At 39.1% G+C, this 16,696-nt stretch overlaps 1 protein-coding gene across 1 annotated transcript; it reads right to left on the bottom strand.

Moving 5' to 3' along the window:
• Positions 1-8,868: 8,868 nt before the first annotated feature.
• Positions 8,869-12,322, bottom strand: SOCS1 (suppressor of cytokine signaling 1). The gene is made up of 2 exons (XM_044089071.1): positions 11,934-12,322; positions 8,869-9,807 (listed from the first exon to the last, which is right to left on the bottom strand). The coding sequence occupies exon 2, from the start codon at positions 9,731-9,733 to the stop codon at positions 9,128-9,130; it is 606 nt and encodes a 201-aa protein (XP_043945006.1). The 5' UTR covers positions 9,734-9,807; positions 11,934-12,322; the 3' UTR covers positions 8,869-9,127.
• Positions 12,323-16,696: the final 4,374 nt, after the last annotated feature.

The raw sequence follows: 16,696 nt of genomic DNA on the forward strand, positions 1-16,696 counted from the left end.
CCACGGATCTGTTTATGTTTTCTTACTGCTTTGATACGAGGGGGTGCTGAAAATTTCTAAGCCCGACCAAGAAGGGAATAATGTGGACCCATGAAACTTACAAGTTATTCAAGATATTCCCCCCGAAGTTCAACACACTTGTTACCTCTTGTCTGAAGTTTCTGTAACCCTGCCAAAAAAGTCTGAAGTCTGGTCACTGGAATACTGCTCCACTGCTGCAATCACCTCCAAATCAATCGAAAATTGCCACCCTTTCAAACTCTTTTTAAGGTTTTGAAACAGGAAATAGTCAGGTGGAGGAAGATTTGCTGAGTACCATGGATGGTTTGTGCACTCAAGCCTCAGTTTCATCAAAACATTCATCATTTTGCCAGCCTAATGAAGAGGTGCATTGTCTTGCAAAAAGAGAACTCCTTTCTGCAGCTTCCCTCTCCTGTTTTCTTTCAATGCATTGTTTAATCTGCACAGCAAGTTACAATAGGATTCTGCATTAACTGATTGGCCCCTTGGAAGATAGTCAGTCATTACAACACCTTCCTGATCCAAAAACAATGTGGCCATGACCTTTTCTGCTGACTTTTGTGTCTTGAACTTCTTTGGCCTTGGTGAACCCGAGTACTGCCATTGCATGGACTGTTGTTTTGTCTCAGGATCATAGTGGTGCAACCATGTTTTATCAACAGTAACTAGTCATTCCAAAAAGTTGGCACCAGCTTAACGAAAATGCTGCAAAATCAACTTGAAAGTGTCCACTCGATGTCTTTTCTCATTGGCATTCAAACATTTGGCCACCCATTTGGCTGACAGCTTCTGTATACCCAGCTGCTCATGGATTACAAACCCAACACATTCTGTGGATGTCTGTAGTGTCTCAGCAATTGTTTTAGCCAATATTCGACGATCTGCCAAAATCAGGTCATGGACAAGGTCAACAATTTCAGGAGTTGCCTCCGTGTGAGGCCTCCCAGACCTTGCTGCGTCTTCAGTCTCGCAATCTCCATGCTGAAAGTTTGCACACCACTTCTCTGCAGTAGAGAAAGAAGGGCTCTTGTCACTCAATGTTTGTGTCGTACATTTATGGATTTCCTTTGGAGTTTCCTTCTGCAGAAACAGGAACTTCATGACGGCAAGGAGCTGCACACTTCACACTTGAAAATTCCACAGTTTTCGTTTACATGGTTCAATCAATGATCTGAAACAATGTTAAAACATAGTGGTGCAATTCAGCAAATTGGCACTTTATAAGGTGAAATAATTCTCTTTTCACATACAGAGGCAAAATAATGCTCAGAATTTAGAAAGTTGGTCAGGCTTAGAACTTTTCAGGACCCCCTTGTATTGTCTTTTATCTAAATCATCTTCTAGTTAAGTTGTTACTTGGTATCCCTTAATCTTCAGACCTTACCACAGATTTTGAAAAGTTATACCGACTCATGAACTAGCCTCATTCTCCATACAAAAGCTCATATATATTTTCTTGGAATGTTTACGTTTGTACTTTTCTGTTCAGTCTAATCCTACATACTTAGCTGTCATCGATACCTTTTTGCATTAAGAAAGCAGTTGTCGATCAGGGTGCCCCATCATATATTGTAGTCCACACACTTTGTTGATATATTTTGCAGTAAAATGTACTGCTGACACACGTTTACAGCAGCAGTGTTGGTGACCTGCATAACAATCGTGATCTTGGACCATAGTTAAGTACAATGAATCTGGTGCATGCTGGATAACATCTTCTACTTTAAGCTATATCATTATTTCTCATCCTTCATTATACAGGGTCAGTGAGTCTGAAGTCTTTTTAAGACACCAAACAATGAAGCAGTTTGCCACCCAACTACTAAGAGAAAGCATAGATATCAATTTCCATGTTCCTATATTCTGTTATCATTCATTTTTTAGCTGTAGAGATGGAAATGTTGTACATTTTGTTCAGACTTAATTCTCTTTCATCTGAAAATACAGTTCCTAAAATTGCTCCAAACTTTTCATTAGTTCAATGAAGACTTTGTAAACTTTCCTGTCATTTATGTATGAGCACATACCATATGGAAAAGGGCACTGTTTCATGCAGAAATTTTGAAAAAGATGTATACTCTGTGGAGTTTCTTCATTTGCTATGTAGAAAAAGTGAATTTCATTTTGTCTTGAAACAACATGACATTCCTAGTTGCATAAAGCAAAAAGCTGTCTTGTTAATGTGAAGATTATTGCTGCAGACAGTGACATCTGCACCAACTGGAAAGACCACAGAAATACCTCACAAAGAGAATCCATGGCCTCCAACACCGGTCCTATGCAGACAGGCCGAGATCACTATCACTCTGTTCAGTATTGTACAAATTGCTCAGAGGTGATCTGTCTCTCTCCTACTAGGCAATCTCAGACCCTGCTCTACTAGGATGCTCCATATCCATAAGTCTAACTCCTCACACATTACCCACTTTAAAGGACTAACTCTAATATGCAACATCAACAAAACCTGCTGGAGAGACAGGTTAGTCTACCAGAGGCTGCCCCATCTCTGGAATAGACTTCTCATACATGTCAAACAGAAAACCTCACTGACCTTCTTCAAGCGCAACTTTGATGAGGGGATGGGAAACAACAAATTTGTCCCAAGGGTTCCATCTCATTGACAGGGGAGAGAGGTGCTGACTTTTTTTTTTGGGGGGGGGGGGGTAAACTCTTGGCTAGGCTTGTAAGGGCCCCAGGGCCATTAGCCTACTAACCTTCTGTGATCCTGTGATCCCAGTAGGAAGGACAATGGAAAAGATCCTCAAGGAGTGGTTTGAAACATTCTTGAGGGCAACAGTGCCAAGAAACCTACTATCATGAATTTGCATCTAAAATTTTGTTACAGAAAATACTAATTCAGTTCTGTTACTGGATGTGTAGGTAAGTTAATATCCCTTCATGATTCATATCTTGAATTCCTCAAGAACTTTGATTACATCCCCTTTTAGAGACTGACAAGCAAAACTGAAGGCACAGGAGTCAGGATGATTCCTGGCACAGGAGTCGGGACAATTCCCGGCACAAAAGTCGGGAAAATTCCCTTTATAACTGAAAGAATGGCTTACAAAAGGATCCAAACGCTGGTGTCTTGTAAAATACCTTACCTTGGGGGAGAGGTGCTGTCATTATTTAGTGATGTTAATCCTCAATGATTTGCCAGAAAACAAAAAATGTTATGAGGAACAGCCCAAAAATGAGACAAAATTCTGTATATGAGAGACGTGAAGGCACTCAGTTTGGGTCACAGCAATCCCAGTATGTTATGCCTCAGGGGTAATGAAGTTAGGGGAAGAAACATTACTGTAGTTGTAACTGCTGGAATACAGTACCACATCTCCAGTGAAAGCCAAAGGCTGTATCCTGCAAGGAAGAGACTGCAGATACCAAGAGGCCATAGTCCTACTTTAAACACCACCACCAAAGTCCATTACAGAGAGTTTTCTGCAGCTCTGTATACCATAGACTTATATAAAGGATAGAGGAAGGCAGCAAAACTGTCACTTTATTGGATGATACATTATGATGAAAGGCTAAAAATATTAGAACTTTAGTGTGAAAACAGCGACTGCAAGATGGGAAATGACCTGTATGCATATACTTTTTAAAGGAGGGAGGGGCAATCTTAATGGAGTCGAGCAAGCGAGGTGCAGCAGGACAGAAACAATATAAAACATGATCTGCGTGGGTGTGTGATAATCTGTAGGAGTACAAGTTCATTCATGAAAGCCTTGGACAGATTAGTCATGTAATGCAAGCAGGTTTAAAAAAAGTCTCCTTGTATTTATAAGTGTCATGTATTTATGCTAAATGACATTATGCATTATCACAGCCACTCAAATCATGAACATTACATTTGAAGGTCAGGACTTTCAGAGCCACACAAATCACATTTGTTAGTTTTCCTGTGCTGTAAACTCACTTCTGCAGACAGAGTTTAAGAAACTCCTGATGGGGAAATACAAAATATATACCAGATTACTATAAAATAATGCTGATCTCCATTTTACCTCTCCGAATTCACCTGGCAACCAACTAAAGTCCTGCTTTTATGTATATATTACTGTAACTGCTATGTGTGGCACTGTTTCTGCTTCTGTACCAATTAATGTTTAATTTTTTTCTGCATCCATGTTCTTGTCAGAGCTTTTCTCCCCGGGCCTCCATCCACTGAAAATGGGCCTGGACTTTCCCAGTAAACAAATGCAATAAATAAAAAAGAAGTAACAACTGTAGCTGTCCTACTTTATTAAATGTACTTAGAAATCTTTTTCTCTACACAATTTAAAGAATGATGAACATTTCTTCAGAAGTGGTCATGCAGTACAGTTGTGATACACAGCAGGAGTTCACTGAAAGAAGGAAGCATCATCACCTGTTTACGAGAAAATTCAGCTTTTACTACTTAACGATCAAATGGCAATGATGACTACATGGTTTCTCTGCGCACGTACGTTTTTAGGTCAACCATGCAGCTTCCAGTTATGAAACTTCATTTTGAAACGAATACTTCCTTTTGTCAAGGAGGGAAGCAGCAGACACTGAAAACCTTCTACAGACATAATGCCAGATCAAGCTGCAGTCTGCACCACAATAAACGGAATTATTAATGATGTGAAGCTATTTCCAGGTTAAGAGTGGGACAGGTATTAATATTTTAAAAATAACTATCAGCATGATGTAAAATCTGTAAATTAACTATTTAAAAAAAAAAATAAAACAATTAGGATATGAAAAGAAATGCACAAAGCCTGCATTAGGATACTCTTACTTGGATGTAAACTATTCACTCTATCAGTTTCCAGAAAATACTTAAGTAGCTACTTCATAAATTTAAGACCATTGTTAAACACTCAGTTCATTTAACCTCTGCCCACAATACCGGTTAATAAAACTGGGTTTCTACTAAGTACATTCTAATTCTGGTCTTGTTTGTGCTTTAAATAGCTTCCTTTTTGGTCTTCTGGAGAACAGCATATTAAGGGTGTTATTTCATGTTGCAATAAGTTTGGATTGCATATCGAAACTTAATAGTGCCAATATAAACATATGGAACCTCTCCTCTATTCTTGCATCACATTCAGGGTATAATACTTGCACCAACCACCGACTGTGGCATTAGATCAGGTATGAAAGACTACAAAACTACAAACAGGCCTGAGGAAAAAAAACTGCACTAAGTATTGTGCACCGCATGGCTATAACCCCATCAGACCTTTTAGATTGTAACATAGGAGGCCTTGAGCTAGTGTGTGCAGGTAAAATTGTGCAGAAAAGTTGTGCAGTTTGCCTTATTGTAGACTCTCCTACTTCTGTGGAAGTTCTCTTCCCACCTCAACACAAATTTTAAGTTTGACTTTATGTTAGCTGCAACTTAAGATTAGAAGCGGGGATCTTTAGTGCCAAGAACCTCCAAATTAACTATGCAGCTGATCTCCTTCTGCGTTTATTATATTTACTTTTGCTGATTCTGTTAGCCTTACAAAACCCATGGCCCATTTCCATGTTAAACCTGAGGTGGCATTTTGTAATGAACAGTCAGAAATTTAGTCAGGACAAAGGGAATCTATGTTCCATTTTCAGAAAATTTCATGGGTAACATCCAACTCGGCTACCATCAACTTAGGCAGATGGGACCTCAGTTTAGCATCTCATCCGAATGACGATGCCTCATGGGTGTGTCACCCCTTATGCTGGACAGCAGTATTAGTAGGACGTGAATCCACGCACCTGCTGTGGTATTAGAACCCAACTGTCCTAGCATCAAAAGACAAGTGTGTGACGTACTGAGGCATTGAAACTGCACCTCTTCATCTGAGCGGCCTACAGCTGGATACTAGAACGTTTTGTCACTCAGTTGTACGGCTTACAGCTGGATACTAGAACGTTTTGTCATTCTCAGTTGTACAGCTTACAGCTGGATACTAGAACGTTTTGTCATTCGTTGTATACAAACGAAAAGAACTCATATGCTGCTGCTCACGGAAACCCGACAATTTCCTACAGGTGCTGTCACAGCTGAGCTATTTGCACGAGTGACAACCAAACAAATACATTTCTGACACATTTTATGAGCACAAATCGAATCTGCGGACAGTCAAGAGTCCCCTTGCCATGTCTGAAATAACACAATCATCAGAACATAATTACATAAAATCTGGGATTCCTTGTTTTAACTTACTTTTATATAGTACTAGGAAATGAAAAATAAAAAGGCTGACACAAAGCTTGCACATTAGAATGGATTGTTCTATTTATCTCAGTGGAGAACTTCAGAACAGTAACAGAGGTTTAAGTCAGAAAACTGCCTGAAGTGCCATTTTACTAATCAAAAGGGTCATAGTGTCATGCAGCTCAACTATCAAATACCAGGACAAAGTGCTTTACAAACACCCTCTAGACAGCAGAATGCAGTTGGCAGATAAGCTTTTCAACAGCAAAGCAACATGCACAAACATCTGAAATGGTGATACGGAGGCAGCTAGCTGTAACGCTCTTGTGATGGGACAAAGCCACACACTGCACTTTGTAGTCAATTACATGGTACTACTGTACATCAAATGAATACATCTCTGCTGCCCTCTTTAAGTGGCACTCCACGTATGACAATTATCAGTCTTGCTTATTCACCAAGCGTTTTCTTCAAGGCAGTGATATGCTTGACACAACTCACAAGATTTAGATGGCACACGTAGAACACTGAAAGGATGCTGCACAGATATAGAAATAAAACAGATAAAGACCACCAGGCCTACTCAAATTATCACATTCCCTCCTGACTACTTCAGGCTGTTGATCCTAAAATTACAGACCCTTTTTGTATTACATTTATATTACATGAAGTTTGAACCTTTCAGTCTATGAACTTATAGGACCACTCTGTTCTTCAGAGTTTGTTGTTCTAAAGATGTTAACAGTCTTCCATAAAGTACACTGAGAAATGAAACACCTGCGCAACATACATCCTTCTCTCTTTCCAGGTACACGTCAAATTTCTACACCATCTCCTAATGACATCTGCTACAGACCCAACACAATTACTTCACCAGTGTTACTTTTGTTTTACCAAAGGTGGTTCAGAATCAGAAACATTTTCTGTATCTTCTATTCTTTTTAATTGCATAGGTCTAGGAGACCTTCAGCCATAGCATAAATACAGAACAAACAGTTTAATGTAACCAATTCATCAGCATGTTTTTTTTTATTCTGGAAGATGTGAAATATCCAAAGATGACATGTAGACCCCCATACTAAGTAATGGGAGGACAGGTTGGAACCTTGAACCTTAAAGCTAACAGGCAGGAAATCTTACCACTAACCCTTACTGCTGTCCCAGGGAATTGAGTGAATACCCACAGGTAGGCCATTGTATGTGCAGAATATTCAAGGCAGCTGATGCCTGTAACAATGACTCACAAGGTGATGTATTTTGCTGAGTACAAGTAGAGGACCTTCAGGTTCCTTCACCTTTCTAGTCTCTGAAGTTTCTTCACAATGGCAAAGTGTTTAATACAAGGTCAGACTAGCCTTTAACCTGTTAGTGACCCACACCTGCTGTAAGTCTATCCTGAACTCCAACAGTGATGTCTGCATGTTGTCTATGTCAGGATATAAAAAAAAAAAAGAGTCACCGTCCTCCTTTCTTGATCAGCAAGGTGCTATTATGTGGACAGCATACTACTCCAAGTTTAGTACCACCAAAGTGATCAGGGACTTCTCTTTTATTATAACAGATGCATACACAGTTACTAAACAAATATAGTATATGCAGGAATGAGGATTTGCCCTGTATATCACACGGTATCTGCTCAGGCGAACCTTCTCTTAGCATGTGTACCATGGTCTTCACCCCTCCTTATTGCATTTCTTTTCCATTTAACTGGGTATACGGGCCGGTCCATAGACCTTATTCTGCCATGACCTTAACTGCAAAGCCAGTCATAATATACATGTAGGTATTGGAAATCCCTGAACACTTTGGTGATAGTAATCGTTGAGAAAACCAATACAGAAACAAGAATATGCAAAGTCCAAACAATGACTAGAGATGGGAGTACAACCCAAGCCATGGAGATACCAGAAACCTTATCACTGTCTTGTGATGGCCAGGAGGGTTAGCATAAAACCGAAAGTCTAGGTATACAGTGTAAGTGAAGTCATTATTGGTATCTGCTTTTCTTTATACCCAGCTACCAACAAACATAGCTTATGTTTCCAGCACTAATGCCGGAGCACAATGAAAGCTCTTTAGCTTAAGACACAGTAGCATAAAACATTTACTGACTTATACCTCTAAGGGACATCATAAGAAAACCCTAAACATCTCAGATACAGAAATAGGAAAGACGACAACACCTTTCAGTAACCAAGTCTTTCAAAGATGCCAGAGAGTGGTAAGAGGCTGGAAGGGATAGAAGCATGTCCTTAAAGTGCTCAGATACCCTGAGGGACACTGGGATGCAAGGAGACCACAGGCATGCAAGAGAAAAAAAACAGAGTCATGCAAACAGCAGCAGCAGAGGGTAAAATATAAGTACCCAAGTATAAACGGACTTCTGACCTCTTGTCACTCTTACTACCATTGTCCGTACAATTATTCAAATCTTTGAAGTACGCACACGTGCAGTAGGCATATCTTTTGTACCTGAAGAGGTCTATGGACGGCCTTCCTTTTCTGAGGACATGCTAAAAGAATTGTGATCTGCAAATGCTAACGTAACCAAGACTACAGGTGCAATAAACATTCCTTCTGGCAGACCTGATCATATAGGTCTTGATAAAGGCATCGTACAGTCACAAACATCATTTCTACTCAAAGAATTATCAAAAAAAGAGAGAAAAACATTTTGTTCAAAACTTTCAAAATAAAGTTTAATATTTTTAAAAATATAAAATATTACATTCTGCATAGCAGAAAAATATAACCATAGGCTGTAATGCCCTGTACTGTGCAAATGTATTCTGTAAACATTAATTAAAAATAATTCAAGTTTTATCCCAGAGTACAATACTTTGCTACAAAAATAAACTTGATCACTTTCATGTAGCCTGAAGTACCAGAGAGAGCCAGCTTTCTCACATGTCATTTTGTTAAATATGTAATGCTGCATTAAATCCGATATGGGAAACAGTTCAGATAGTCTTTCAGGACAGGATTTAGTGGTATATTACCCAGGTTCTCTCTTCCAAAGGTCTCCACAATCCTTTTCCGACACAGTTCCTGCAAAGGTTGCAGTCGAGTCGAGCGTAAAGGCTTGATTAACAACTTCTTGGGACTTGCCATATAATGTTCAATAAGCTTGAAGATGGAGTCAAACGATTCTTTGCTTCCATGTAGTTTGAAATGTTCTTGCAGATACTCAATTCTGATGCTTATTGGCCCATCAGCAGTCTGAACACTGACCGTAAAAAAGAAGTTCTTGTGTTGACTGTCCCGGATGAGAAATGTACCTAAAGGTTCAGCTTCGAGCTTTGCACAGGCCACATCAGCAGTCATAGGACCCCAGTAGAAGCCACACTGCTCCAGCATAATGCAGGTACTGGTAATGATGCTGTAATCCAGTCTGGATCGGAATGGTTTGAAATGGGTATTCCTTGTGGAGGCCGGAGCCAGACGACACTGCCTGAGTGGTCTCTGTTGGGAACGCTGCTGTACTTGTGAGTCACTTCTGGCATCTGGAACTGCACTGCCTGCCACGTTACTGTCTGCTACCATCCTACAGAGTAGCCCAGCCTATGTGGTCTTCCATAGCGTCCACCTCTGGGCCAAATGCACTTCAGAGTGGGGTTCTGCAAGAAAGAAAATACATGAAAAACTGTCAGTATAGCTCAGTTATCAAAACAGTTAAACACAAACTCATAAGCTACCCTTTCAATAAGATGCTCTCTATTTTCAAGAAGCTTACTTAACATTTTTTTCTTTAAACAAAAATAAAATATTTAAAATAAGCAGATAAACCACTCAATTGTACAGATTTTCACAGAATGTCCAGATTTTTGCCTCATTTTGGTGTGTTCCTCCTAAAACCTGAACCTTTCTGGCAAACAGCTGAGGATTAAAGTCATTAAATAATTGCAAATATTTGCGTTTAAGACTCCACATCCATCAGAAAATTCATGCTAATGCAAAACCTATTATTCCAGCAAGTTTCTAAGTTTGTAAGAGCAATATTTAAAATCTGCCCCCCCCATAATTTTAGGCTTTGTTCAGATTTTTTGCTCTAAGATCATGAGAGGTATGAGACCATTATGAACTTTTTAAAACAAATGATACACCCTATGGCTGTCCGCTTTGTTCTTATGAAAGTGAAAATTAAAGTGAAGAACTGTTAAACATGCTTGGAGAAGTCATTCTTTGCAATCAAAACTGTAAAAACAGAATGCTAACAATGCTTTAGTACTGATAAAAGAAATGAACACAAAGTAAAAGGACCCAACTTGGAGCAAGTTTTTAACTCACAAGTCTCAGTCCCAAAAACACATCCGTTATTCCCCCAGGTGTAATACTTCACCCACCCCCATGCCAGCGGTCCCCCTTCTGTTTACTTATATGCACAAATGGCCTGGCCTAAATTGCAAGCTATTGATGTTGCTTTCAGAGCAAACATCCACCACTGACAGTAAGGCTCAATAAATCATTGCAGAGTACCTTGACCTTACTGGGAACTGCAGGTTTAAGAGCGCACACTGCCACTAACGTATTGACTATCCCAGCAATTTCGTTAAGCAACTATGTGTTCTCAGAAATGAGCTCCCTAGAGAAAACAGAGAATCTCTGTAAATAAACAAAGTACTCCTTTGTCTGACAATATTTGCTCATCCTTGCATGGAAGTTACAATGATGGTATGCACATTATTTAATAACACTTTGTGCTCAATAAATGACAGATTACTAATTATAGACCCACAGAAGTAGTCCACGGCATTCTCAATACGGCCTCCCCCTAGATCATCTACAACTTTGAAGAGCAGTGCCAGTGCATACCTCTCAAATGTCCACATATTCGTAGAATATCTATTTTTTGCCCCTTATTTTTGGTCTATTCTTCATAAAATACGTGGTTTTCTGGCAAATCACCAAGGACTGAAGACACTAAATACCAAATGATAACAAATATTTTAAATGCCAAATAATAAATATTTGCGTTTCAGACCATATCCTTCAGAAAATACATAATACAAATCCTGTTCTTCTATCAACTTTCTAAGTTTATAGGAGCAATATTTAAAGTTGCCCCCCCCCCCCCATTTCTTGCACTGAGAGTTTGAGAAGTATAGGGCAGTGTACTCCAGCCATAGCTGTCAACCAATCACGGACAAGTCTCAACAGAATCAGGGACAATAATATGAAAAACATGAAATAATCAGGCAATTGAATATAATTAACTTGAGACACACACAATGAAATAATGTGAATTAATATACATTTTCTGAACTAAAAGAAAATGTATAATTCTAGAAGTATATACTATTATTATTTAATAAGTGCAATTCATCTCTTTTTTCTCCAACCAGTCACCAGTTTTAAGAGTGACAGACCTAACATTTAAGTAAATCAGGGATAGGTGAGAGGTTTGACTCCAGCTGATGCCATAGAAGTAATACTGATTACACGGGTCGGTCACTAAAGTCAGACTGAACACAGTCCCCAGAGAGAAGTGCAAACATGCCAAGAACACACACATACGACCTATGTAGAATAACATTTGTGTTTTTCCCCACTGTGTGGTTATGCTGCATTTCTTAAGTTGTTACACTTAGATCTTTTATGTTGCGTTTTCCAACTATTTACAGCTAGACCTTATATAGACGTATACGATTTTCCTACAGCTAATTTCTTGCCACGGAAACCTCTAAATTGTGTAACGCTCCTTACCCACATTCACGCTAGTATACTCTTCCCAACCCATCCTTACCTTTTAAACTCAGTCAACACTTTTAAGATGAAGTTAGATTTGCACACCGAAGGATCCGTCGCGCTAGTAGCAGAAACAAAAAATGCTGTGAAAGGTATCCACAGAAGTGCCTTAGCACCATTAATAACAGCGAGATTCTGAAGATCCTGCCGAGGCACACATGTCCAGAATAGCAATAGGAGCAGTTATAATCCTTAGGAGAAAGTGAATGGCTGCAAGGACTACTCTTGGGGGGTGCAGAGTATCTCCAGTAAAAGTCCTCTGTACCTTGTAGGTCCGGAGAGGTGTGTGGTGCTTTGCTACACTCTAACCTACTTCTGCACATTGCTTCATCAGGATAGCCGAGAGCAAGGATAACACCTAATATAAGCCTTTTTTGTCCCGCCCATCGATTGGCACCCTCCTCCACGAGACAGCTCGCCCCACACTGAGTACACTGTTTCAATTCCAAGAAACCACGTGGTTACGAGGAGTTCTGTGAAACGCGCCTCCATTCACTTTCACTTTCAGGTTCAAACTGATGCCCCGCCCCCTGTTCTTGTCACGCTCTACTTTCTGTTCTCGAGAAGCCGAGAGTTCCAAAGAAGACACGAGCTGTTTGCAGCGCAATTAACGACTTCATAGGAAGAGAAACTGCCTCGCGGAGCAGCGCCGTGTGTCACTCGCTAGGTTACTCGGTGAAAACGTTACTGCATCTGCAGGAAATCAGCAAGAGCCCAGTACTGATTCCTCACAATTCATTTGAGAAAAGGCCAGTGTAGCGCGTTTAAACAATCATATGTACCGCTGGGCATGCCTGTCAGCTGCCTGTGTCTGATTTTCAGAGATGTCCCTCATTTTTTACTTAAATTCTTACTAAAACTGGTGACTCTGGGAGAAAAGGCTGTGCATTACACTTTATAAATAATAACCAAACACAAACTCGGATCGTTCACAATTAAATATGTACTAAAAGCGTTTTCCCGCTGGAATTGTGGGTTCCAACCCTGCACATCTCGTTCACTTTATAAATTATGACAATGATTAGAGTCTCACGTCTCCAGAAAACTTACATTAGTTCAAATTTTACTCTGTCAATGATTCACGTTGATAGTGCTAACATTTTAAGATATAAGCATCTAGATCAATGCTTCTAAAATCGTATATAGCTTGTTATAGATACGATTGCAAACCTAAAACGAATACCTCTAAAAGTTTTTGATGGAGCACCTGAAAATGTTACACAACCTAAGTTTGGGGCGGACGGGGCAACAGCTTGAGTGATATGACCATTTTTTAAATGCTAGGTAGACTGAGAGGTAACAATAAGCATCTGTGAGTAAAGTACAACATGGGATTCATTGGCTACACCCCTGATATATATATATAGATATACACACACACACACACACATATATATATATATATAGATAGATATACACACACACATATATATATATATATATATATATATATATATATATATATATATATATATATATATATATATATATATATACACACACATATATGTATATATATATATATATATATATATATATACGCACACACACACATATATATATATATACACACACACAAAACCTTTTTTCCCATTTTTGCACAGATGACTAGCCCTGCAGCAGATATAAACATTTACTGTAGTATTAGAAAAGGTAATGGATAGCAATAAGTATATACTGATAAGCCTTACAGTTCCACACTTATTTTAAGTCAGAAAAAAATTAACTTCCTCTGTTTCTCTATGGTTTTTCCTTTTCTTCAGATGCCAGAAGTCGGGCATTCTTTGCAGAAATGTGTACTTTTGCAAGACAGTGTATACCCACAACTACTGGAAATGACTGAATTTCACTTTATTACCAAAAGCAGAAGCTCTCCCTTACGGGTGTAGCCAGGCATACACTTTGTACTATACGGCGTATATTTTTGCTTTGTGTCACTCAGAAACATTGTAACTTTTTCAGCCAATATTATGTTTGCAACTGTCTAATCTAAATAATTACATATATAACTTGCTTACAGAGAAGATTGCAAATGTATAAACAAAATTTTTGATAGTTTTAGAGGGAACCACTGAAAATGATGTGCACACTTATTAACTGGAAGGGGCAACATTTTGACTCGTCCATTTGTTTGAAATACCAAGTGGGTTGCGAAGCAGTAAAAGCAGTTTCTCAGTACAAAATGGAAATTTCTGGCTAAGCCCATGCACAGAATTTGATTAATATCATATTAAGGTCTGTCTCATATGAAATAATTGTTTTATAGCACTGGTAGAAGAAACTTGAAACCTTTTTGCCTTAAAATAACAGGGTATGTGCCATTTTCCACTTTTCTCTTTTCTTGCAAGATGCAACTGCACAGAACTGTCCTGAGTAATGAGGCAATAGGTGATAACTGTATATATTTTTATTAACTTTTTAAGTTAGTTTTACCAGTATTTAAAGACTGTCCCTGACATGGAGCATTTCCCCTAATTATTTTGTGCTGTGTACTAAATTCTGAAGGTAAACGGCTATGGAAAGTAACCATTTATTTAATTTAACGTGTCTGTGAGCAGGACAAAACTGTTTATTCTAATAATGTTTGGCATGCTTAAATTGCATTGCTTACAGTACTGCGGTGGTGGTACTGCGGTAGCGTTGTCGCCTTACAGTAAGATGTTGTCCTGTTCGATTCTCAGCTAAAGCGTCTTCTGTGTGGAGACATCCGTGAATGGGCGTACCTTCGTTGAAGGTTATGCATCAGGCCTGGCAAGTCGGTACGTAAAAATCTACTGTCAATCATTAGCGGACCGGAGTTCCGCTGTGGAGACCCCTAACCGGGAAAAGCCGAAAGATACAACAACAACAACTGTCCCAGCAGTATACTGTGGTGGTGGTGCTGTGGTAGCATTGTCACCTCACAGTAAGACGTTGTCCTGTTTGATTCTCAGCTAAAGCGTCTTCTGTGTGGAGACATGCATGAATGGGCCTTCGTTGAAGGTTGTGCATCAGGGCTGGCAACTCAGCATGTAAAAATCTACTGCCAATCATTAGCAGACTGGAGTTCCTCTGTGGCGACCCCCTATCCGGGAAAAGCCAAAAGACACATCAACTGTCCCAGCAGTCACCAAAATGGGTCTGCTAAGTTCATTACTCTCTACGCTAATAAATAAATAAAACCAGCAGCTACTCATTTCTCTGCAGATGCAGTTGTACATGGGCCCTTGCCGACTTCTGTTTACCTTTCTGAGATCAAGTACCCAACAACTCCTCAAGGTATCTAACTTTAAAAACGAGGCAGGCAGATCAGTTTATAGCCACTATATCTGTAAAATCTGGAACTCCCTTCCAGCCCTCATAATAAATAACAACTCCACAACCCAATTCAAGAAACTACTCAAAACACACTTCCTAAATCATAGACTATGCACCTGCACCACCCCAGGATAAGAAATCAATAGCAACTATTCCTACGTGTATTACTATATCTAGAGTTAAGTCTGCTTAAAATTCGAACTTCCTGTATACCTGTGGCTACTGTAAATGCTATAACAAATGTAACCTGCAATTTCTGCACTAACATGCCTTATGTAAACTTTCTGTAAACTGATCATCTTATAACTATTATACTTCCTTAAGGAGTGTACTAAATGTTTTCTGCCTATATAGTATACTGTATATTGCAGTTGCAGAAAGTACCTAATGTTAATCACACCAACTTGTGTTACGTCCTGTACTGCACTGGAGCTTTTCCTCCCTGGGCCTCCACTGAAAATGGACATATATACAGCTGGACTCTCGCGGTCAACAAATGTAAAATAAATAAATACATTTAGTAGCACTGTTTCTGCTACATTTCATTATCTAATAAAGAAGTTTTTCTGGGTGGGGTCTTAGCACCCCACAATGTTTTAGCTTTATATTGCAGTTTAGACGCAGTCCTACCTTTAATAACAGTGAGCTTCAAGACTCCAGGGATGCTCAGAACATACCTGTCAATAAGTGAGTTTCAGGGACACTGCGGATTTGAGGGAAATTTTTTTCTTCTGTCTCCCCAATATCAATGACTTTTTTGTGAAAATCAGGGATTATACTCAGTAATATAAATAAAGCCACAGACTTCTTTACTTCAGAAAATGCAGGATAATTCAATCTCTCTTATTATGTAAACTTTTTGTAGTGAATAGTAAAAATATTTAAAAATGTGATTCTGATTTAGAGCCCATGTCTCGGATTATTTTTGACTGTATTCCCAGTTCTGGACATAAATAACTGAGAGCTGCATGTCAGAGACAGGAGCACACTTATTATTCACTCAGTCATTGAAAACGCATAAGTTTGTAGTTATTAATAACAAAGCTTTACTTAGATTTAGTCCTATAGCGGACTGTATGTCAACGTGCGATAGGGTAGACCTGACATTTATTAATAACAAAGCTTTACTTAGATTTAGTCCTATAGCGGACTGTATGTCAACGTGCGATAGGGTAGACCTGACATTTATTAATAACAAAGCTTTACTTAGATTTAGTCCTATAGCGGACTGTATGTCAACGTGCGATAGGTTAGACCTGACATTTATTAATAACAAAGCTTTACTTAGATTTAGTCCTATAGCAGACTGTATGTCAACGTGCGATAGGGTAGACCTGACATTTATTAATAACAAAGCTTTACTTAGATATCGTCCTATAGCGGACTGTATGTCAACGTGCGATAGGGTAGACCTGACATTTATTAATAACAAAGCTTTACTTAGATTTAGTCCTATAGCGGACT

The sequence above is a fragment of the Protopterus annectens genome, chromosome 12.part0, assembly GCF_019279795.1.
Source record: "Protopterus annectens isolate FY-2018-M chromosome 12.part0, PAN1.0, whole genome shotgun sequence".
In the NCBI taxonomy this organism is placed as follows: domain Eukaryota; kingdom Metazoa; phylum Chordata; order Ceratodontiformes; family Protopteridae; genus Protopterus; species Protopterus annectens.